General features: G+C 38.8%; 1 protein-coding gene across 3 annotated transcripts in view; it reads left to right on the forward strand.

Annotated features, from left to right (window-relative positions):
* The window catches only part of LOC150106221 (protein tyrosine phosphatase domain-containing protein 1-like), a 719,641-nt gene that overhangs the window by 326,818 nt on the left and 367,628 nt on the right, over nt 1–25,195 (forward strand). For all 3 annotated transcript variants that reach the window (XM_090392247.1, XM_090392246.1, XM_090392248.1), the window contains exon 7: nt 24,316–24,394. In XM_090392247.1, coding sequence (XP_090248373.1) covers nt 24,316–24,394 — 79 coding nt within the window. The remainder of the gene's footprint in view (nt 1–24,315; nt 24,395–25,195) is intronic.

Raw genomic sequence — 25,195 nt, forward strand, 5'->3', positions numbered from 1 at the left:
TTTGCATCATCAGCAAACAATTGAATATCTCCTTTTAAGCCATTTCCTAAATCATTTATGTACAAATTAAACAACAATGGCCCAAGCACAGAGCCCTGAGGCACACCACTGGTCACCTACCTCATCCTGGACTCTGCTCCTCCATACACCACCTTCTGGTATCTCTCCCTGAGCCATTCTCCTATCCATATCACCAATTTAATATCCATTCCCATCTGCTCCAATTTGAGTAACAGTGCTCCATGGGGTATACTGTCAAAAGCCTTAGCAAAATCCAGAAGTACCACTGTGTAGCCAGTTCCTTTGTCCAATTCAGATGTCATTCTATTATGAAAAGTTAATAGATTGCTAAGGCAGGATCGACCTTTAACAAAACCATGTTGGCCCATATAGAGTATCATATCCTGATCCACCCATTCTTGAATTTTGTTTTTAACCAACTTTTCCAATACTTTTACCACCACTCCCAAGATGGTGATTGGCCTGTAATTAACTACTACAGTTTTAGAGCCACCTTTATGCAAAGGAACTATACAAAAATATCCTTCATATATAGACCTTCTTTCAAGTTTTGAGAAAACATTCAAAGGATACCATGAAACTCTTTGTGTTCTATCAATATTTTTATTCATAGTAATTTGCTTAAAAATTGAACAGATATATATATATATATATATATATTACTGTCAATACTATCTTGTATCTCTCTTGAAGGTTAGGAATTTGATATTTCTTATTTATAACCATATTTATGTATGTCTTATGTGTGTATATATGTCATTTTTAATGTACATTGTAGACAGTAATGCACCTCTGTTTTTACTCATGATGATTTTCAATTATGATACATGATGCATTCTCTCATATGATGGTTTTAGTGACATGCTGCTGCTGTGAATAAACTGATGTACAGTTTCATGGAATCTGTTTATGATGACATTTCTCACTATATCTCTTTGTGTTTTGCTGAGCATTCTAAACTATAACTATTAGTTTATTTCATTGTTGTTAATAATGGTAGATACAAATCAGCCATTATCAGCTAAGATTAAAATAACTAAATTAGTGATGATGGTGTATCACACATAGAAAGGCTAAATTTACCTTGCTGTGATATTGTTAGTTGTTAAAACAAACCTCTTAACGATATGAAAAGTACCACACCAGTTAACTCTACGGTTGTCTGTAAACTTCACAATCTTATTGCTGAATTTTGTGTTTACGAAAGTTATTGTAAGTTTTTTATTTGAGAAGGCACAAAGTCAAGAAGTTAATGTAGCAAATGATCAAACTACCTGTGAAACATCATAGCGCAAATCAACAGATTGTACAGCAGAAGGAAGATGGATATGAGATTCAAGATGTGGTTGCAGCAACACAAGGTGATGGAATGCATTAAAGTGAGGATGAGACAGGTAAGAATGGAAATCACAGTCAGGATTAGGGAAACGGGAGTGGTCAAACTGAAGAGAGAGAGAGAGAGAGAGAGAGTTGTAGCATAGCAGCTAGAATACAGAATGTTTGTACTGGAAGAATGACCTCAAACACACACCAATTATTATGCTTTAAACACAAATGTAAGGAGTATTCAAAACAAGAGAGCTGAGTTTGTGGCATTCATTGAATGCCACAAACTGAATTGAATTGAATAAATTGAATAAATGAAACTTGGATGTCTAAGGAGGATGTTATGTCGGGAATAGAATTATTATTATTACCCCAAGAACTTATGGAGTCAAAGACTCATCTGGGAGGTCCTTTTATCACACACACATCTCATCATACCGAGCCTTAAACACACTCAAACTCCTTGCAGACACCACACTCTCAGACAAGGGATTCCAATCATTCACAACTCTGCACGAAAAAAACCTGCCTCTCTCTCTCCCCTACTCACACCCTCTTTATACAGTTTCCAGGGATGACCTCTGGTTTTCCCCTGATCTCCCACTATTCTCTGTAGAACTTCTCCACCACTGATCTTATAACAACCCCTTACCAACTTATAGGTCTCTATCATATCTCCCTTCTTCCTCCTCTCCACCACTCTGCAAATTACATCTTCTCAATCTTTCCTCATCACCTCATACTTAACATTCCAGAGGTCAGAAACTACCTTAGTCAGTGGCCTTTGAATCCTTTCCAACACCTCTTCATCCTTCTGAAAACCAGGTGACCAAATCGGGGCACAATAGTCATGTGTGGCCTAATCAAAGCCTTATACAACGGAACAAGAATCTCCCTACTTCTACACATCAGTGTCGTCCGCATCATTCCCAGAAGCCTTTGTGTTGTCTTCACAATTTTGGCAATGTGTCCCCTAAATTTTAGATCCTTATCCACTATCACTCCCAGATCTCTTATTTCCTCTACCTCCAACAATATATTGTCACTAAGCATAAATTCTGCATCCCATCTTTGTTTTCCAAATTTTAAAACCTTACATTTTGCAACATTTAACACACATCCCCATTTCCGTGCCCAATCACTCCATTTATTCAAGTCTTCTTGCAAGGCCACAACATCTTCACTACTCCTTATGGTTCGTCCCAACTTTGCATCATCTGCAAACAACTGAATATCTCCATCCAAATCTTCGCCAATATCATTAATATACAAGTTAAATAGTAATGGCCCTAAAACAGACCACTGAGGCACTCCACTAGTGACTTTCCTTTTCCTGGATATCGCACCCCCATACGCAACTTGTTGATGCCTATCAGACAGCCAGTCTCCAATCCAATGCACTAATCTAATATCCAACCCCATCTGCTCTAGTTTGATTGTCAACTTACCATGAGGTACTCTATCAAAAGCTTTTGCAAAATCCAAGTATATTACTGTGTATCCTTGTCCTCTGTCCAAGGAAGCATTCACTTTATTGTAATAGGTAAGTAGATTACTAAAACATGACCTCCCTTTAGCAAATTCATGCTGTCCATCAAAGATTATACCATTGTTGTATACCCAACTCTGGATCCTAGTTCTCACAAGCTTCTCCAACAACTTAACCACAACACCTGACACACTGATAGGCTAACTATAACTATATCGAACCGAAGCATCAAACTGTAGTTTGATGCTTGAGTTTGATCACCTCCTTTATGAAGTGGCACAATCTTGCCCTACTTCCACTCCTTAGGAACTTGACCAAGTGCAAGACTCGTATTAAAAAAATATGTCAAGGCAGGTGTCAACTCTCTGGCACATTCCTTCTGAATATGCAGTGATATATTATCAAATCCCACAGCCTTATTTACATCTAGTTTACTCAACTCCCCCAAACACCTCTTGCTCACATACAGGCAGTCTCTCCTGCCCATCAACAACTGCTCTCAATCTCTCCATGAAGTCGCATTCATAAGATTGAAAGATCTTTATGAACTGCTCATTAAGTATCTCCACCACACATTCTGCTACAGCTGTCTTTATACCATTTCCTCCAATTAATGTCATCCTTCCATAATCATTCTTTCTTTTGCTGGCTACATATCGAAAGAACTCCCTAGGATTCTTTTCGGCTTCATTAGCTAACTGCTGTTCATACCTCTCTTTAGCTACTCTCACCAACCAATTCAACCTCCTTGCCTGGTCTTTGTAGACCTCATGAAATTGGTTATTTCCACTTCTCTTATGCTGCCTCCACAATGCCCTTTTTCTCTGTATTGCATACTTAATCTCTTTATTCATCCATCTCACACCTACCTTATTTAACCTTCTCACCCTTGGAATACGTTCAGACATTGCATCTGCTAGATAGTTTTTGAAAATTCCCCCAAGCTGCATTGATCTCTTTTCCAGCTAACTCCCCATTCCATGCTACACCCGCAAGCTGTCTCCTGAGCTCTTCATAATCCCCTCTTGCAGTTCCACACATACCCTTTTCTCACAGGGGTCCTCGCTCTGTTGGCAACCACCCAGGTAATCACCTCATGGTCACTCTCACCAATCGGTGGATGATTTGACACCTCATTTAGAATTACATCCTCTGATGAGATGACCAAATCCAAGAATCTTAATCCTCATGTGTCATCTGTTACATTCTGTATGAGGTAGTTATCCCTCAAAAACTCACGAAACTCATTTTCTTTACTTCCAGTTGCTATCTCATCATTCCAGTCTATATTGCCATAATTAAAATCACCCATAATGATCACCCTTTTCTTATTTGCTTGGCTAATTTGACTATACATTTCACTATTACCACCATCCACATTATCTGGTCTATAACAACATCCTACCAAGTATTTGATTTCATTCACCTCTTTCTCACACCATACTGCCTCAAAACCACTGGCACTATTTCCCTCTTGCATCTCTACTTTGTATGGACATAACTCTTTCTCTATCATCAATAGCACTCCCCCACCTCCCTTTTTACCCCTTCTATCCTCAAGAAACACATCATACCCTTCCATATCTATTGCTGTCAGGATGTCATCCTCTTCCAACCATGTCTCACTTATTCCGACAATCTTTGTGTGAACAGACGCAATTAGTGCAACCATTTCATCTGCCTTGTTTCTTATACTTCTAGCATTGGTATACAAATATAACAGCTCATTTCTGGATCTACAGCTAGTTCCACTGATACCACTCACTCGATGTGATCTCTCCATGCTAGACTGGCACCATTTCCCTTTCTGCTTCTTCATTTTAGAATCCTTTGCAACTCCATCTGTTTCCTCTTGATCCCTGGTCATACCATTCCTTTCCTGCCTACACATGCTCTCACCTCTTCTTGGAGCATCCACCATTCTCACGCTGTGTATCCCTGTCCACCCTGAGCCTCCCCGTTTCCCTGTTCCTCTTGCACACCCATTCTCTCATTTTCTATACTCAGACGACTCACTTCTCCATTCATATCCACTTCTTCAATCTCTCCTGTCTTACTCTCCTGCTCTTCCACATCAATCCCCTGTCGATATGATTCATTCTCTCTATTCTCTATTCACTTCTCTACCTTCCAGCAGCAGTCTCTCGAAGCGACTCACACCATAACCACTCAAATGCAGTCCATTGCTCCCATACAGCTCACTTTGTCCCTCAAACTCATTCCACACATTAACAAACTATACTCCCATCTCCTCACACATTTCACCCAGCATATCATTCATAATCTTTGCTCTCCGCCTCATTTCACCACAGTCATACCTAGGCAACACACTGAATACCCTTCCTGTCACACTATTCTCTTTTATCCTTCCAAGCAGCCTCCTGATATCCATTTTGACATGCTCTTTGTCCTCTCTCAAATCATTTGTACCAATTAATACTATTACCTCTTTTGCTCGCTCCCGCCTCATATCCAATGCCTCAATCACTCCACTCATTTTACCGCATGGAAAACATACCTTGTGCATTCTATCCTTTAGTACACCTTTAATAATGGAGTCACCATACAACGCCACTCGCTGATCTTTCATTAACTCTTTCATGCCATCATGATTTATTTTAATAGTTTTGACCTGAATTTTCTTAATTTCATTTTGCATCAATTTCATTTCTTGCCTCATCAAATCCAATTCAACTTCCGAATCTCGCGACACATTCTCTCTATCATTAAATCTTTCTAACTTTCTAACTCTCAATCCCCTCTTCTCACTTTCATTCTCATTCATTCTTCTTTGTTTCCGTACTTTCGATCCAAAATATGTCCAAACTTTCGCTATCATTCTTCTCACTTTCACTGTCGTTTATATTTCTTTGTTTCTGTACTTTCAGTCTAACATGCGTCCCACTTTCGCCATCATTCGTTCTTTTTTCGCTATCATTCATTCTTTCGATTTTTTTCAATTTCGATTTCTGTGTTACGCCATTTCTAGTTTCATTTGTTCTCTCAATTTCGTTTCCTTCCGCCATTCTCGCCTCACTTTCATCCCTTTTAACATCCGTTACAGTTTTCAAATCGCTCTTTTTCTTTTTTACTATTAGATGGATATATAATTTTCCAGAAGGATAGAGATGTGAAAAGAGAAGGGGGAGTGCTGTTAATGATTGCAGAGGAATTGTGTCTGCAAAATGTGGAAGTTGATAGTGCATGCACAGATTTTGAATGTATGTGGTGCAAAGTTGAAATAAACAGGTTAGTATATCTGATAGGATGCTGTTATAGGCTAGGGAATACAGAGAATACTGATTGTGAAATGTTTAGGCAAATTAGTTGGGCATGTAAAGAGAAGGTGATCCTGATGGGAGACTTTAATTTCAGGAATATAGACTATAAGGAGGAGATAGTGTATGGGAACAAGGAGAGCGAGTTTGTGGAATTTCTGAGAAATAAATATCTTAAACAACATGTGATTGAAGCAACTAGAGGCTTTAATGTTTTTGATTTGGTGATAACTTCACAAGATGTAGTTGTTAATGAAGTGTTGATACTGCTGCCGGTTGGTGAGAGTGATCATGAGGTACTTGTTTGGCAAGTGATGAAACAAGAAAAGGTCACTGACAAAAATGAATACACGTAGAAGTATAAAGCAGGTGATTATAGGAAGCTCTGTAGTCAATTAGCATCAGTACATTGGGTAGATGAGCTAAGTAGAAAAGATGTTGACAGTTAATGGAAACTCACAATGCGGTATCTCACAAATGCAATGTATGACTGCATACCAAGGGTTAAGTGAGTAAATAGAATGGAAGGTGGTGATCAGATCCATGAAGAGTATAAAGAGCAGGCTAGAAAGTTGATGAGCATGGTAAAGAAAGAAAAGGTGCAGTGTGAGAGGAGATTGGCTGCTCAGGCCAAGGTTAACTCAAGGGAATTTTTCCGCTACATGGCAAGCAAAAGGAAGAATAATTATGGCAGACTAACTTTGGTAGATAGTCATGGCAGCAGACTAACAGCTGCAAAGGATATAGTGAAATTATTGAAAGAGCACTTTATCAGCATATATCATACTGATATAAATGATCCAGTACAATATATAGAAGAGAGACAAGTATTAGGAGAATTGGAAGTGAAAGAAACAGAGGTGTATCAAAAGTTGGTTGAGTTAGATGTGAATAAGGCTGTGGGTGATATATCATCACGTATTCTTAAGGAATGTGCACCACAATTGGTTATGCCCTTGACCTGGTTATTTAATGAAAGTCTTGCAGGGTAGGGTTCCTAAAGCATGGAAAGAAGGCAAAATAGTACCACTCCACAAGCATGGTTCTAAGATAGAAGTCTCCAACTATAGGCCATATAGTTGGAGAGATTGGTAAGGAATAGAATACAGAATTGGGTTGATGGACATAGCATTTTTTATGATGGTCAGCATGGATTTGTATGGTAGGTCCTGTTTTATTAATTTACTTGCATTATATGAGGAGATGGGAGTACAGTTTGTTAATGTGTGGAATGAGTTTGAGGGACGAAGTGAGCTGTATGGGAGCGATGGACTGCATTTGAGTGGTTATGGTGTGAGTCGCTTGGAGAGACTGCTGCTGGAAGGTAGAGAAGTGAATAGAGACAATGAATCAGATCGAGAGGGGAGTGATGTGGTAGAGCAGGAGAGTAAGACAGGAGAGATTGAAGGAGTGGAAATGAATGTGGAAGTGAGTGGTATGAGTATAGAAAATGAGAGAATGGGTGTGCAAGAGGAGCAGGGACACGGGGAGGCTCAGGGTGGACAGGGATACAAAGCGTGAGAAAGGTGGATGCTCCAAGAGGAGGTGAGAGAATGTGTAGGCAGGAAAGTAATGGGATGATCAGGGATCAAAAGGAAACAGATGGAATTGCAAAGGGTTCTAAAATGAAGAAGCAGAAAGGGAAATGGCCCCAGTACAGCATGGAGAGATCACATCGAGTGAGTGGTATCAGTGGAACTAGCTGTAGATCCCGAAATGAGTTGTTGTGTTTGTATACCAATGCTAGAAGTATAAGAAACAAGGCGAATGAAATGGTTGCACTAATTGCGTCTGTGCACCGAGAGATTGTTGGAATAAGTGAGACATGGTTAGATGAGGATGACATCCTGACAGGAATAGAGATGGAAAGGTATGATGTGTTTCGTGAGGATAGAAGGGGTAAAAAGGGAGGGGGAGTGCTATTGATGATAGAGAAAGAGTTATGTCCATACAAGGTAGAGATGCAAGAGGGAAATGGGGCCAGTGGTTTTGAGGCAGTATGGTGTGAGATAGAGGTGAATAGAATCAAATACTTGGTGGGATGTTGTTATAGACCTGGTAATGTGGATGGTGGTGATAGTGAAATGTATCAAATAAGCCAAGCAAATAAGAAAAGGATGATCATTATGGGTGATTTTAATTATGGCAATATAGACTGGAATGAAGAGATAGCAACTGGAAGTAAAGAAAATGAGTTTCTTGAGTTTTTGAGGGATAACCACCTCAGACAGTATGTAACAGAGGGCACAAGAGGATTAAGGGTCTTGGATTTGGTCATCTCATCGGAGGATGTAATTATCAATGAAGTATCAAATCATCCACCAATTGGTGAAAGTGACCATGAGGTGATTACTTGGGTGGTTGCCAGCAGTGCAAGGACCCCTGTGAAAAAAGGGTATATGTGGAACTACAAGGGGGGTGATTATGAAGAGCTCAGGAGACAGCTTGCAGGTGTAGCATGGAATGAGGAGTTAGCTGGAAAAGAGATCAATGCAGCTTGGGGGATTTTCAAAAAATATTTAGTGGATGCAATGTCTAAATGTATACCACGGGTGAGAAGGTTAAATAAGTTAGGTGTGAGATGGATGAATAAAGAGATTAAGCATGCAATATAGAGAAAAAGGGCATTGTGGAGGCAGCATAAGAGAAGTGGAAGTAACCAATTTCATGAGTTCTACAAAGACCAGGCAAGGAGAGTGACTTGGTTGGTGAGAGTAGCTAAAGAGAGGTATGAACAGCAGTTAGCTAATGAAGCTAAAAAGAATCCTAGTGAGTTCTTTCGATATGTAGCCAGCAAAAGAAAGAATGATTATGGAAGGATGACATTGATTGGAGGAAATGGTATAAAGACAGCTGTTGCAGAATGTGTGGTGGAGATACTTAATGAGCAATTCATAAAGATCTTTCAATCTTGTGAATGTGACTTCATGGAGAGATTGAGAGCAGTTGATGATGGGGAGGAGAGACTGACTGTAAGTGAGCAAGAGGTGTTTGGGGAGTTGAGTAAACTAGATGTAAATAAGGCTGTGGGACTTGATAATATATCACCGCGTATTCTGAAGGAATGTGCCAGAGAGTTGACACCTGCCTTGACATATTTTTTTAATACGAGTCTTGCACTTGGTCAAGTCCCTAAAGAGTGGAAGGAGGGCAAGATTGTGCCACTTCATAAAGGAGGTGATCGAACTCAAGCATCAAACTATAGGCCTATCTGTGTGTCAGGTGTTGTGGTTAAGTTGTTGGAGAAACTTGTGAGAACTAGGATCCAGAGTTGGGTTGTCAACAATGGTATAATCTTTGATGGACAGCATGGATTTGCTAAAGGGAGGTCGTGTTTTAGTAATCTACTTACTTATTACAATAAAGTGACTGCTTCCTTGGACAGAGGAGAAGGACACACAGTAATATATTTGGATTTCGCAAAAGCTTTTGATAGAGTACCTCATGATAAGTTGACAGTCAAACTAGAGCAGATGGGGTTGGATATTAGATTAGTGCATTGGATTGGAGACTATGGACTGGCTATCTGATAGGTATCAACAAGTTGTGTATGGGGGTGCAATATCCAGGAAAAGGAAAGTCACTAGTGGAGTGCCTCAGGGATCTGTTTTAGGGCCATTACTATTTAACTTGTATATTAATGATATTGGTGAAGATTTGGTTGGAGATATTCAGTTGTTTGCAGATGATGCAAAGTTGGGACGAACCATAAAGAGTAGTGAAAATGTTGTGGCCTTGCAAGAAGACTTGAATAAATTGAGTGATTGGGCAAGCAAATGGGGATGTGAGTTCAATGTTGCAAAATGTAAGGTTTTAAAATTTGGAAAACAAAGATGGGATGCAGAATTTATGCTTGGTGAGAATATATTGTTGGAAGTAGAGGAAATAAGAGATCTGGGAGTGATAGTGGATAAGGATCTAAAATTTAGGGGACACATCGCCAAAATTGTGAAGACACACAAAGACTTCTGGGAATGATGAGGAGGACACTGACGTGTAGAAGTAGGGAGATTCTTGTTCCATTGGATAAGGCTTTGATTAGGCCACACATGGACTATTGTGCCCAGATTTGGTCACCTGGTTTTCAGAAGGATGAAGAGATGTTGGAAAGGGTCCAAAGGCGACTGACTAAGGTAGTTTCTGACCTCTGGAATGTCGAGTATGAGGAAAGATTGAAAAGATGTAATTTGCAGAGTCTAGTGGAGAGAAGGAAGAGGGGAGATATGATAGAGACCTACAAGTTGGTAAGGGGTTGTTATAGGATCAGTGGTGGAGAAGTTCTACAGCGAATAGTGGGAGATCAGGGGAGAACCAGAGGTCATCCCTGGAAACTGTATAAAGAGGGTGTGAGTAAGGGAGTGAGAGGCAGGTTTTTTTTCGTGCAGAGTTGTGAATGATTGGAATGCCTTGCCTGAGAGTGTGGTGTCTGCAAGGAGTTTGAATGTGTTTAAGACCCGGTATGATGAGATGTGTGTGAGATAAAAGGACCTCCTAGATGAGTCTTTGACTCCATGAGGTCTTGTTTAATAATAATAATAATATGATAAGGTGACGAGTGTGTTAGATAAGGGACAATCATATACAGTGATATTTTCTTGGACTTTGCAAAAGTGTTTGATAGATTACCACGTGATAAGTAGGTGTACAATCTGCAAAGGATGGGAATAGATACTATATTAGTTAGATGGATCAAAGATTGGCTTTCTGAAAAATACTAAATTCTTGATGGAATATTTTTCATGTTTTACAATCTCCCAAGTCATTTTCACCAGTTGGAGGAAATTTTTTCACCTTAGTTATGGATAGCTCTTCTGATCTGGTGACCAGGTCCAATACTCTCCCGCCCTAGTCCCCTTCACATGCTGCCTTAAGTAATTCTCTCTCAGCAGGTGTATAAATATGTGCTTTATGGAAGACATGTTAGCAGAAATCATGAAGAGAAAAGAGTACAGTTTGTTAATGTGTGGGTTGAGTTTGAAGGATGAACTGAAATGTATAAGAATGATGGAGGACTGCATTTGAATGGTTTTGGTGTGAGTCATTTGGAGAGACTGCTGCTGAAAGAGTAATGAGCACAGAGAATGGATATGATCAAAGTAATAAGCAATGTGAAAGAGCAGGAAAGTAAGAAAGGAGGGATTGAAGTGGTGCTTATGAATTCAGAAGTGGATTGCATGAGTGTAGAGAATAAGACAACAGGTGTACAAGAGAAATAGGGAGACTCCAGGGGGACAAGGGAATATGTGAAGAAGGTTGATTTTCAAAGAAAAAGTGAATATATGTGTAGACAAAAAAAAAAAAGAATGGGATGTTCGGTTGTAAGGGGATCAGTGGGTTTTGAAGAAAGTTCTGGCATCATGGATAAAGAGAAAAAGAAATGGCTCAAGATATGGAGTAGTCAGTGTCAGTGAAACTTGTTATAGATCCAGGAATGAGCTGGTGTTTGTATATGCATGCTAGAAGTATCAGAAACAAGGGAAATGAAATGGTTACATTAATTGAGTGCATTTGTCCTGACAGGAATAGAGATTGATTGATTTATTCATAATGAGGTTTCCACATTTTCTCCCCTGTCCCTTTGGGGGGGGGCAGTTGAGCACTCCTAATGAAGGATTAGATATATATATTATTACTGAAAATAAAATATTTTCAGTAATATATAATATAACATGAGTATTTTTTCAATCCTCATGTTCTGAGGATTGAAAAATACAAGTTTCCAGGTGAAAAACCCTCCACCTCTGAATGAGATCGGTTAACTCACCTTTAGTCAGAAGACACCAGATAAAGGTTACTCACATCATAGATGGGGAGTTGGACCCATTTCTTTCAGACCAAAGGATTATTATTGCTCATCAAGCTACGATGAGTGGTAATAATCACTTCCATATGCATAGAACAAGCAAGAAGGGTGACTCAGCTGGTATAGGAAACAAAAGTACAGTCATACCCCGACTTACGTGAATCCGGAGTTACGCGCTTTCTTATATGTACGTATTCCCGTCCCACTTCACGCCTCACCACTAGTCATATCTTTCATGTGCGACATTTGCCAGTGTCGCACATGCTGTGAACAAGCACTGACGTGTTTCGTGCGGTCTCCATTCATACACAATTTTTATAGTCTACAAACCTTGTAATTGTTTAATGTTATGTTCTTGATAAAAATTTTATCACATAAAAAATAATAATGTCATCCAAAAGAAGCAAGTCCGATTCTTCTACAGCTAGCAAGAAAAGAAAAACATTGACTTTGGAAACAAAACTCAACATTATTAAGGATTTTGAAGGCGGAATGAAAATTTGTGAACTAGCAAAGAAGTTCGATCTACAGGAATACACAGTAAGAACAATCATAAAAGAAAGGTTTACAGATTTTGGAGGACATAGATTCTAACAAGGAATGAATTGTAGCCACAAGGCAAGGAACAAAAAAAAATCATTAGCTTGCTATGAAGAAATTTTGCGTGACAAGAAAAAGACATTATGCCGTCAGACGAATCTATTAGATTTTATGAAACCATCGACATAGAAATAACTTTCTTTTTTTTATGTACAAAAAACTACAATTATGATTATATTTTTTAAAAAATATAAGTTTTTTTGTAAACTTTTGGTCCCAATTGTATGTTTGTATATATAAATGATATGCAAAATTATACCCCGAGTTACGCGAATTCGACTTGCGCGCTTTTTGTTGGTCCCACCTTGCATAACTTCGGGTAAATGTACACTATGAGCAGCAGTTAGCTAATAAAGCCAAAAAAAAAAAAGATTATGGTATGATGACATTTATTAGAGAAAATTGTGTAAGGATAATTGCTGCAGAGGATATAGTTGAGATATTTTCATGCAGGTCTTTCATCCTTGTGAATGTGACACTATGGAGAGTTATTTGAGAGCAGTGCATGCATAGTAGGAGACTCTGACTGTAAGTGAGCAAGAGGTACATGGTTAACATGTTCACTGCCATGCTCCTCGGGCATAGTTTGTTACTGCATGCCAAGCACTTTCACTTCTTCAAGGTCAGTACGAGTAATCTCGTAGAGGTCGGTAATCGACATACGAATATATTCGTAGTTGGCTTGTGAGGCTCATATACCAACTATGAGTATACTCATAGTTAGCAGCGAACGTGTTAATTGAACAAACCTGACGTTAATAAGGCTGTGGAACTTGATGATATATCACCACATATTTTTGAAGCAATGTGCCAGGGAGTTGACATCTACCCTGGCATATTCGTTTAATATGAGTCTTACATTTTGCCAAGTTCCAAAGGAGTGGATGCAAGGCAATATTATACCACTTTATAAGAGAGGTAACAGATTGGCCAATCTGTGTTTCAAATGTTGGAGAGGCTAGTAAGAACTAGGATCCAGAATTCAGTTGGTGGCATTAGTTTTGATGGACCACACAGATTTCCTTAAAGGAAATCATGTTTTAGTAATCTACTTACTGATTACAATAAGATGACAGTTGATTTGGACAAGGGAGATGGATATACAGTAGTAGTATACTTAGATTTTGAAAAGGTTTTGATAGATTACTGCATGATTAGTTGATAGTCAAACTAGAGTGGATGAGTGTTGAAAGTTTTTCCACTTGGTTATACTATAAAATAAAGATGCCAAGAAATTACATTCTTGGTTTAATCTTTTATCCAAGTGTAAGCAAAGAAAGTTTGCGCATGAAGTAACTTCACGACTGGGCAACTTGTATATAGAGGCTAATGACTCTGCATCACTTGCCTTAGTATCCCATAATGCAAAGCACATATCCTTATGGACATAATACATAGCATTATACATGTCAGTATAATGCTGTGTATAATTATATGTGTGATGTAAATGATATTTATGAGCCTCTATGTACGAGTTGCCCAGTCATGAATTGGGCTGCATCCAGATCATACCTAAATGCAGTATAAGGATGGTGTAAGCATGGAAATCAGAAGCATGTTTTTTGAATGAAGCTGTGGTTGATTGGAATTCATTATCTGAGAGTGTGGTGTCTGCAGAGAATCTGAATTTATTTAAGGCATGGTATTGATGGGGCTGTTTGTATGATAAAGATACCTCTCTCAAAGAGTCTAATTCCATTGTGGTCTTGAGATAATAATAATAATAATCGAAATTGCAACATGAAATGTAAGAAGCTTTACACACAAAAAAGAGGAATTTGATGAACAGCTAAATTCTTATTATCATCCCAAGAACCCATGCAGTCAAAGAAATATCAAGGTCCTTTTATCATACACACACACAGCTCATCATACCATGTCTTAAATGCACTAAAATTCTCTGCAGACACCACTTTCTCCGGCAAGGCATTCCAATCAAACACTGCATACAAAAAACCTGCTTCTAACGCCCCTGCTCACACCCTCTTTATACAGCTTCTAGGGATGATCTCTGGTTTTTCCCTGATCTCCCACCGTTTTCTGTAAAACTTCTCCAACATTGATCCTACGACAATCCATCACTAACTGATAGGTCTCTATCATATCACCCCTCTTCCTCCTATCCACTAGACTCTGTAAATCACATCTTCTCAACCTTTCCTCATATTCGACATTCCAGAGATCAGAAACTACCTTAGTCTCCTCTGGACTCTTTCCAACATCTCTTCATCCTTTTGAAAACTCTATGTGGCCTAATCAGAGCCTTATACAATGGAACAAGAATCTCCTTACTTCAAGTCAGCCCTCCACATCATTCCCAGAATTCTTTGTGTTGTCTTCACAGTTTTGGCAATGCGTCATCTAAATTTCAGCTCCTTATCCACCATCACCCAAAGATCTCTTATTTCCTCTACCTCCAACAATAATACCCCACCAAGCGTAAATTCTACATCCCATCTTTTTTTTCCCAAATTTTAAAACCTTACATTTTGCAACATTGAACTTGCATCCCCATTCCTGTGCTCATTCACTCAATCTATTCGAGTCTTTTTGTACGACCACAATTATTATTATTATTTTGATACCTCGAGGGAGTCCAAAGACTTATCGAGGGAGGGCACCTGCTCTACAACTATGTCTCCACCACTCAATCCACCAATTGACTGCAACTACACCAACGCTATCTACTGCCGACTACTACTATTTCCACAGACAATCACAAACATTCATGCCCATGGCAGGATTCGAACCCACAGCCCTTTGGCTGGAGAGCGGATACACCAACCACTTGGCCAACCAAGCTGGCATAACATCCATGCCAATGGAAGGATTCGAACCCGTAGCTTCCTGGGTCTAGACAACTGAATATCCCCATCCAAATCTTTGCCAATATCACTAACATATAGGTTAAACAGCAAAAGGTCTAAAACAGACCCCTTCCCCTGAGGTACACTATTAGTGACTTTCCTCTTCCAGGATATTGCTTCCACATTCCAAACTTACTGATACCTATCAGAGAGTCGGTCTCCGATTCAATGCACTAATCTAATATCGAACCCCATCCGCTTTAGTTTGACTATCAACTTATAATACGGTAATCTATCAAAAACTTTTGCAAAATCTAAGTATACTATTGTGTATCCCTCTCCTCTGTCCAAGGAAGCCATCACCTTATGACCTCCCATTAGCAAATCCATGCTGTCCATCAAAGACTACACCATTCTTGTCAGTCCAGTTCTGCATCCTAGTTGTCACCTCCAACAACTTAATCACAACACCTGAGACACAGATAGGCCTATAATTTGATGCTTGAGTTCTACCTTCCTTATGAAGCAGTACAATCTTGCCCCCCTTCCACTCCTTTGGAACTTGACCCAGTTCAAAACTCATATTAAAACGATATGTCAAGGCAGTTGCCAACTCCCTGGCACATTCCTTCAGAATACATGATGATATATTATCAAGTCCCACAGCCTTAATAACATCAAGTTTACTCAATTTTCCATATACCTCTTGCTCACTTACAATAAGTCTCTCCTCCCAATCATCAACTGCTGTCAAACTCTCCATTATGTAACATTCACAAGAATGAAAGATTTTCATGAACTGTTCATTAAGTATCTCCACTATACCTTCTGCAACAGTTCATTGTCATCCTTCCATAATCAATCTTTTTTTTTTTTGCTGGCTACATATCCATAGAACTCCCTAGGATTCTTTTTGGTTTCATTAGCTGACTGCTGCTCATTCTTCACTTTTGCTTCCCTTACCAACCAAGTCACCCTCCTTGCCTGGTCCTTGTAATCCTCATGGAATTTGTTATTACCACTACTCTTATGCTGCCTCCATAATGCCTTTTTCCTCTGTATCACATGCTTAATCGCTTCCCACCTACCTTATTTAACCTTCTGACCCTTGGAATACATTTAGACGTCGCTTCAACTAGATAGTTCTTGAATATCCCTCCCCCAAAGCTGCATTGATCTCTTTTCTAACTAACTCCTCATTCCATGCTAAACCTGCAAGCTGTTTATGACTTACGAAACTTGTCGAATTTTACTTGCTTATTTTTATTAAACTCTTTATTTATTTAAATTAAGGGATATTACATCCCATATTGTTTCACAGCCAAATAAGAAACTCAGAGTTTCATGCCGAATATAGAAACTATATAAAGTTCGGCGAGTCCAAGCGTAAGCAAATACCTGGAAAGTGCAACACACAACCCATTTGGTAGTGCAACACAGGGCAACTCATAGTGAGGGTGGGGCAAGCTCCGATCACTGTTCTTGGTATTTTCCCATAATGTGAAACCCAGCTCCTAGGAGCTGTATTACTGTTCTACATTATGAGAGAAGGTCACTACCCAGACTGGTTTCAACCTTTATTGAGGTCTCATCAGTGAGTAGCTAGACCTAGATAATACCAAGTTTGTAGCAAACAGAACTTACATACCCTACTATAAGAATTGCCAAGAAGGTGTCCTAATAAATTACTAAATATATGAAGAGCCAAAGGCTTCAATTCGGCGCCGTAAAATTATTTAAATTAAGGGATATTACATCCCATATTGTTTCACAGCCGAATAAGAAACTCAGAGTTTCATGCCGAATATAGAAACTATAAAGTTTGGCGAGTCCAAGCGTAAGCAAATACCTGGAAAGTGCAGCACATAACCCATTTGGTAGTGCAACACAGGGCAACTCATAGTGAGTTGCCCTGTGTTGCATATTTATTGTCTTTATTTATATTATAATGTGGTCTTAATACTGAAAACTTCCCACAGAACTGCTTAACCAGAGAAACTTACCTTTGGATTATTATTATTTCTTAATCGTGTCAAATATGGATTAATCATATTAATCATATGGATTATACATAAACTTACAAAAAACAAAAACAATGATAACCTCAAAACCAGACATTGAATTCTTAAAGATACAAATTGGCAATAAGCAAATTGAGAATGTAAAGAAGTTCACTTATCTACGAAGCACGTTGACTCAAGATGGTCGTTCAAAAACCGACATTAAATACCGAATTGCTAAGGCAACCGTGGCCCTACAGAAGTTAAAACCATTGTGGGGAGATAACAGAATAGCAATCACAACCAGACTAAGACTAATTGACATTTTAGTGAATTCTGTCCTCTTGTATGGTTGTGAGGCCTGGACTTTATTGAAGGAAGATGAGGAGACGCCTGTCTTTCGAAATGAAAACTTACAGAAGACTTTTGAGAATTCCCTATACCGCTCACGAAACCAATGAAAATGTCCGAAAACTGATTGATTCAATAGATGGGAGAAAAAGGGAAAATATTCTGACAGTCATCAGAAGAAGACAGGTGAAATGGTTCGGACATGTGGAGAGGGCTAATGGCATTCCAAAGTAAGCACTAGAAGGAATCATTCTGGGATTAAGGGTTAGGGGCCAACCTTGATTAAAATGGACTGATAACATCAAAAAATGGACAAATTCCTCCCTTTCTCAACTGACATCAAGAACAAGAGACCGAGACGACTGGAGGAGGCTAGCAAAGAGTATCATCTACCAGCCATGAATGACCCAACGGTTCATTTAGGACTACGTGAGAAGAAGAAAATCACGTCAAAATAATTTTACTTATTTACATTCTGCTCATGAGTACAATATTCACAACTCACTTGCTTCTTCTCCCTTTAAATTATGCTGATAGCCCTATGATATTCATTGCTATATTTGTAAATTGCATACATTCATCTGCTTTTGAAGGGTAAAAAATGAAAAAATTCTGGAAGGAAACAGAAACCTTGCTCTTTCCATATGATATTGGCTAAGGCCATTCAGCTGAAAAGTTCTTGTTTATTTTAAAAAAAAAAATTTAATATTTATCCCACACAAGATGTGAAGAACGTATAACACATTAGTGCCATCTGTGAGGTGCAGATGAGGGCTGAGAAAGACATTTTCTTAAATATCTATAAGTTGAAATAGTTGGGAAATTCATCATAAAGAAGCTAATTCCAGAGAGCAGAGGTAGATGGAATAAACGAGGAAAAGGAGAAGAAGACTCGATGAGTTTGCAGTTGTACTGTAAAAGGATACTGAACAGCTCCTGCTCTTGTTTTAACAGGCTCAACAGCAAATAGAGGAATGATATTTGCCAATTCACTGGAGCAGTGACCATGGATTTATCTGTAGATGAATACAGAGCTGAAACATTGCATCTGTGAGAGAGCTTGAAGTGAGCCTGTGAGGGAAGGGCCATCTGTGAGCTGAATTGCTCTTCTCTGGACAGCATCAAGAATTTTTAAGTAGGATACACTACCCTAAATGTGTGTCCAATATTCTAAAGATGAATGGATTTGGGATTTATATAGGATTAGTAGCTGGGTAGGTGTAAAATAGCTTTTTGAGCAAATAAGAATGGCTAGTTTTTTTGTGAAAGCTGAGGAAGCCATTGATGTGATTTGTTTGCACCAAGAGAGCTTGGAGGTAAATGACAGTTCAAGGAGAGAGAGTTTGTTAGGTTATCCTTGCTTATCCTAGGTTATCATGTTTAAAGCACTGGTTGCAGATGATCTTGATGTGAAGGATGTCCGAAAACTACATGGTTTGTCAAAGAAGTAGTGGAGAGTGCTATCATTGGCAAAGCTATGGATAGGATTTGTAGTCATTGAGAGTAGATCATTTATGTATAAGGGAAAGAGGGTAGGTGAGAGAACGAAGTCCTGAGATACTCCTCCATTGGTGGCAAAGGTCAAACAGAGGATGTTGTCCACCAGGACATGCAGTGAATGATCAAAGAAAAAGCTGGATGTCCAATTTTGAGGGTGGCAGGTAGACCAAAGGAAGTCATTTTGCAAAGCAAGCCTTTATTCCAAACACAATCATCAGACTTTGAAATGTCAAGGCAAATGTACAGTGGAACCTCGGTTGTCGAACGACTCTCATCTTGAACAAATCTGTTCCCAAACATATTTTCCAAACAAAAAGCACACCGGTTTCCAAACAGAATCTCGGTTCCCAAACAGGCAAACCAGTAACCATGTGCTCGGCGGGATGAGATGTGAAGTGGGAGAGCTTCAGTTACACTGCAGCTTCAGCTCAGTGCAGATACCTGCTCGACTTTGCAGTGCGTTTTCTTGATTTTCTTTGTGTTTTGTTGTTTTTTCATAAACTACAACTCTTCTCCGTATAGTTAAAGTGAAGTTGAATTTTCGTCTATATTTTGTCTATTTATTGTGTTTATTCTTTTTGTGCAAGATTTTATGCATTTTCACTGTTTTTGTATACGATTTTATGCATGAAGTACTATTGTAAAGGTTTAAATAAGCAATCATCTGGGGTTGGGGAACGGATTAAACCATTTTACATTAATTCTTATGGGAAAATGGTTTCAGTTTTCAAACAAATCGGTTCCCGAATAGCCTTTAGGAACGAATTATGTTCACACAACCGAGGTTCCATGTATTATAAATGTGTTTCTTGACACAGATGGTATTTGAATCTAAGTTTTTCCATTTAAAGAGTTATCAATACTGATACAACTATAGACACTCCATAGCCAGTTGGTGATTCAGTATTACAATTTGTACAATGCTTCATGTATGTTATGTGAATACTGTAACATTCAGTAGTCCAAAAAATGACTATCCACTAGTGTCAACCTGCCATAATTATTCTTTCTCTTGCTTGCCATATAGCGGAAAAATTCCCTTGAGTTAACCTTGGCCTGCCATATTGCACCTTTTCTTTCTTCACCATGCTCCTCACTTTCCTAGCTTGTACTTTATACTTTTCATGGATCCAATCACCACCAAATGTTTTGTACCTCCTCCACAGCATTTTCTTTTCCAGCACAGTTTGCTTGAATTCACTGTTCATCTAATTTGTTCCCACTCTATTCACTCACTTAACCCTTGGTATGCAGTTATACATTGCTTGTGTCAGATACTGCCTTGTGAATTTTCATGCACTGTCAACATCTTTTCTGCTCAGCTCATCTACCCCACATACTGATGCTAATTGACTACAGAGCTTCCTATAATCAACTGCTTTATACTTCCACATATATCCATTTTTGGCAGTAAACTTGTCTTGTTTAACCACTCCCAAACAAGTACCTCATGATCACTTTCACCAACTGCCAGCAGTGTCTACACCTCATTAACAACTACATCTTGTGAAGTTATCACAAGATGTAGTTGATTCAGTCACATGCTGCTTAAGATATTTATCTCTAAGTACCTCAACAAACTCACTCTCCTCGTTCCCATACACTGTCCGCCTTCCATTCTATATTCCAATAATTAAAGTCTCCAATCAGGATCACCTTCTTTTTACATGTCCTACCAATTTGTCTAATCATTTCACAACCGGTATTCTCTACATTCTATGTAATATAACAGTATCCTATCAGCTACACTAACATGTTAATTTCATCTTCACACCACACAGATTCAAAACCTGTACATGTGCTATCAACTTCCACACTTTCCACACAATTCTGTTGCAATCATTAGCTGCACTCCCCTCCTCCTCTTTTCATATTGCCAGCCTGGCTGGCCGAGTGGTTATCGTATCCGCTCCACAGCCAAAAGGCTGCAGGTCCGAATCTCGCTGTGGGTATGGATGTTTGCAATTGTCTGTGGAAATACTAGTGATGGTGGTGGTGGTCAGTGATAGATGGCGTTGGTGTAGTTGTGGTGACTTGGTGGATTGTGAGTGGTGAAGATAGAGTTGTAGAGTGGATGCTCACCCTCAATGAGTCTTTGCACTCCCTGGAGGTGACAAATAATAATAATAATATATCTACCCTTCCAGAAATTTATATATTTTTAAATTTTTATTCCTGTCATGACATCCCTCTCAGACAACCAAATTTCACTTATTCCAATTAACTTTGGGAATACTGACTCAATCAATGCAACAAACTCAGCTCTCTTCTTATGGATCCTCCTTACATTTGTGTAAACATAACAATCCTTGTGACTTTGAGGCCATTCCACCAGCACCAATATTCTCTAATCTAGCTGCAATACCACACCTCTCTCTTCAGTCTGATCACTCCCATTTCAATTATCCTAACTCTAATTTCCATTCCTAGCTGTCTCATTGTCACCTTTATGTATTCAATCACCTTCTGCTGCTGCAACCACATCATGCAGGAGTATCAAAGAGACAGTTCATATGTGGAATTATAAAGTAGGTGATTATAATAGTCTTAGACGTCAACTTGGGGAAGTTTCTTGGAGGGAGGAATTGGAAGGCCGGGATATCATTAGTGCTTGGGAAATTGTGAAGGAATATTTGTTAGCAACAATGGTAAGCTGTATTTCACGAGTGAAGAAGAGGACACAATTTGGAGTAAAGTGGATGACGAACAATATTAAACAGGAGCACATGCGAAAAAGAGGCTATGGAAGAGATATAAGGAGACAGATGAAAAGAAGATGCATGAAGAATATAAGACACAGGCCAGAACAGTGACTAGTATGGTAAGGAAAGCGAAACTGGAATATGAGAGGAGAAGGAGATTGGCCTTAAGATCCAAAAAAATCCTAGGGAATTTTTTAGCTATGTGGCCAGTAGGAGGAGAAATGACTGTGGAAGAATGATATTGTGGGATAAAAATTGGAATAGAGCGACTGATGCAGACGACATAGTGGAATTGTTCAATGAACACTTTATTGGAGTATTTCATCCTAGAGAAGTCAGTTTTAATGCTAGAGGGATAGGGCAGATTCGCGGTTTAGAGGTACAGGAGGAGAGTGTGTTTCAGATACTGAGTACTCTGGATGTCAGTAAAGCTTTGGGACTGGATGGTATTTCACCACGAGTTTTGAAAGAATGTGCTAGGGAACTGACAGTGCCTTTAACCTGGCTTTTCAATGAAAGTCTGATTGCAAGAAAGGTGCTGCCCAGGGAATGGAAGGAAGGTAAGATAGTGCCATTGCATAAGGACGGTAGCAGACTGGAAGTATCTAATTATAGGCCAGTTTGTGTATCATCATCAGTAGTTAGTAAGATCTTGGAGAAAGTAGTGAGGGACCATATACAGCATTGGGGCAGATGAGGGTAATGTTATCAGTGAGAGTCAACATGGGTTTGTGAAGAGGCACTCTTGTTTTAGCAATATGCGAGCCTTTTATGATAAAGTTACAAGAGCATTAGATGAGAGAAAGGCATATATTGCCATTTTCCTAGACTTAGCAAAGGCATTTGACAGGGTTCCACATGATAAGCTGATATTCAAGTTGCAGCACATGGGTCTGGATGTCAGATTGGTCAACTGGATTCAGGATTGGCTGTCTGATAGGTATCAGAGAGTTGTGTATGGTGGAGCAATATCAAAGAGCCAGAAGGTTACAAGTGAGGTTCCACAGGGCTCAGTACTGAGACCTATATTGTTTAACCTTTATATCAATGACATCGTCCATGAATTGCAAGGGGATATTCGGTTGTTTGCGGATGATGCGAAGCTGGGAAGGGTTATTAGTAATAGTGCAGATGTGGTAGCCCTGCAAGAGGATTTGAATAAGCTAGATAGATTGGCAAATGAATGGGGGTATCAGTTAAACTGCAGGAAGTAGGAGAGACAAGAGATCTTGGTTTGATGAATGATAGAAACCTGAAATTTATGGGACATATTGCAAAGGTAGTGAAGGTAACGCAGAGGATTGCTGCAATTATGAGAAGGACACTGACCTGCAGAGATAAAATGGTTATCATTCCGTTGTATAAGACTCTGATCAGACCACACTTAGACTACTGTTCTCAGATCTGGTCCCCAGGATTTGAAGGGGATAAATTAACTGTGGAAAGGGTACAAAGGCAGATAACAAAGATGGTGTCGGGACTGTACAATGTTAGTTATGAGGATCAGCTGAGGGAGTGTGGACTGCAGAGTTTGGTGGATAGAAGAAGGAGGGGTGATATGATTGAGACTTTTAAACTCTTTTGAGAGGTTTTTACAGGGTCGACACTGGGGAATTCTTTCGCTTGGTTGAACAGCGGGAAGGAGTGATGACAAGAGGCCATCCCTGGAAGTTACGAAAGGAAACTGTGAGCAAGAGGGTGAAGAGTGGTTTCTTTCCATGGAGGGTGGTTGAACCATAGACTTTGTGTTTCCTAGGAGGGACCTTCCTCGATGAGTCTTGATATACTTGTGTTTCTTAGAAAGGACCTGCCACGATTAGTCTTTTGACTCCATGGAGGCCTGAATAATAATAATAATATCCATCTTCCTCTTGTTGTATAATCCATTTAGTTATTATCCTTCTTTACAAGTAGACTCTGATCATTTACTACAGTATCTTCTTGATTCTGTGCCTTCTCAGAACACAATAGCCTTTCTGAATGCCCAACACCAAACTCATTCAAATGCAATCCATCAACTTTAAACCATTCTAAATTTCCATCAAATTCACTGCATAGATTTACATATTGGAACCCACTTTGCCTCACACAACTCAGCCAGCTTACTATTCATTATCTCTGCTCTCCTTCTCAGTTCACTATTGTCATATCTTGGCAACACACTAACAACACTATTATTCTTTACCTGCCACAACAACTTCTTATCAACATTTTCCGCCCCTCAACTAAATCATTTGTCATTATTTGATGTCCTCTCTTTCCTTATTTTCCTGTTTATTGTTTTAAATTTTATTTCTTACTCTGAGTAGTACTACAAATTCACTCATAAATTTATCTTTGCAGAACAAATTAAACAACAACAACAAAAAAAAAACTGTGCATTATTAATTTTATTCGGTAGAAATGTGTATTTTAAATCTTCATTTTCATACCAATAGGAAAGATTATGGAACTGTTTCTGAGCACTGTCTTCTTGATATGGTGAAGGTAATAGCATTTGCACTAACTGAGGGCAAGGTATGTAAATTACAAATAATATTAATTTCTTACTGTATGTTTAAATGAAATGGCATAAGCAAACCTACTCAATGATGCTCAACACATACTCTTCCAACTTTGTATTAGGTGATAAACAGATATTATTCCTAGATCGTATCATTGTATAACCATATTTTTTAAAAATTAAAAATTGATTTTTACTTATAAGACTATGCTCTATTCCAAAGATTGATTCCTTTGCTCTTTTTTATATTATTATTTTATTTTTTATTTTTAACAGTTCTGATAATATTGTTATAGACATGTGTTCCTGCTTACTGGAAGAAGGTTGAAGATTTTAAATCCATGTTGTAAACTGCTTTTAGATTTTCATCTGAATCAATGGTAATAACTGCATTTTTGCTGCATTATTGTCTTCAAGGGAGGGAGATTTTCAAAAAAAGTCATTATCTCAAGACCCCAATGGAACCAAAGACTGTCATGGGAGGTCCCTTTGTCGTACACACATCTCATCATACTGTGCTTTAAATACATTCTAATTATCTGCAGACACTGCACTCTCAGGCAATGTATTTCAATCATTCATAACTCCATGCTTTTTTGCTTCTTACTCCCTTGCTCACACCCTCCTTATGTAGCTTCCAGTGAAGACCTCTGGTTATTCTCTATCTCCCATCATTTTATGAAAAACCTATTCAACATTCATCTGATAACATCCCCTTTTCAACTTGTATGTATCTATCATATTGCCCCTCTTCTTCCTATCCATAAGACTCTGAATTGCATCTTCTCAATGTTTCTTCATGCTCAGCATTCCAG

This window comes from Typopeltis vanoorti, chromosome 5 (assembly GCF_054136105.1).
Source record: "Typopeltis vanoorti isolate ZY-2024b chromosome 5, IOZ_Tvanoo_1.0, whole genome shotgun sequence".
Lineage (NCBI taxonomy): Eukaryota > Metazoa > Arthropoda > Arachnida > Uropygi > Thelyphonidae > Typopeltis > Typopeltis vanoorti.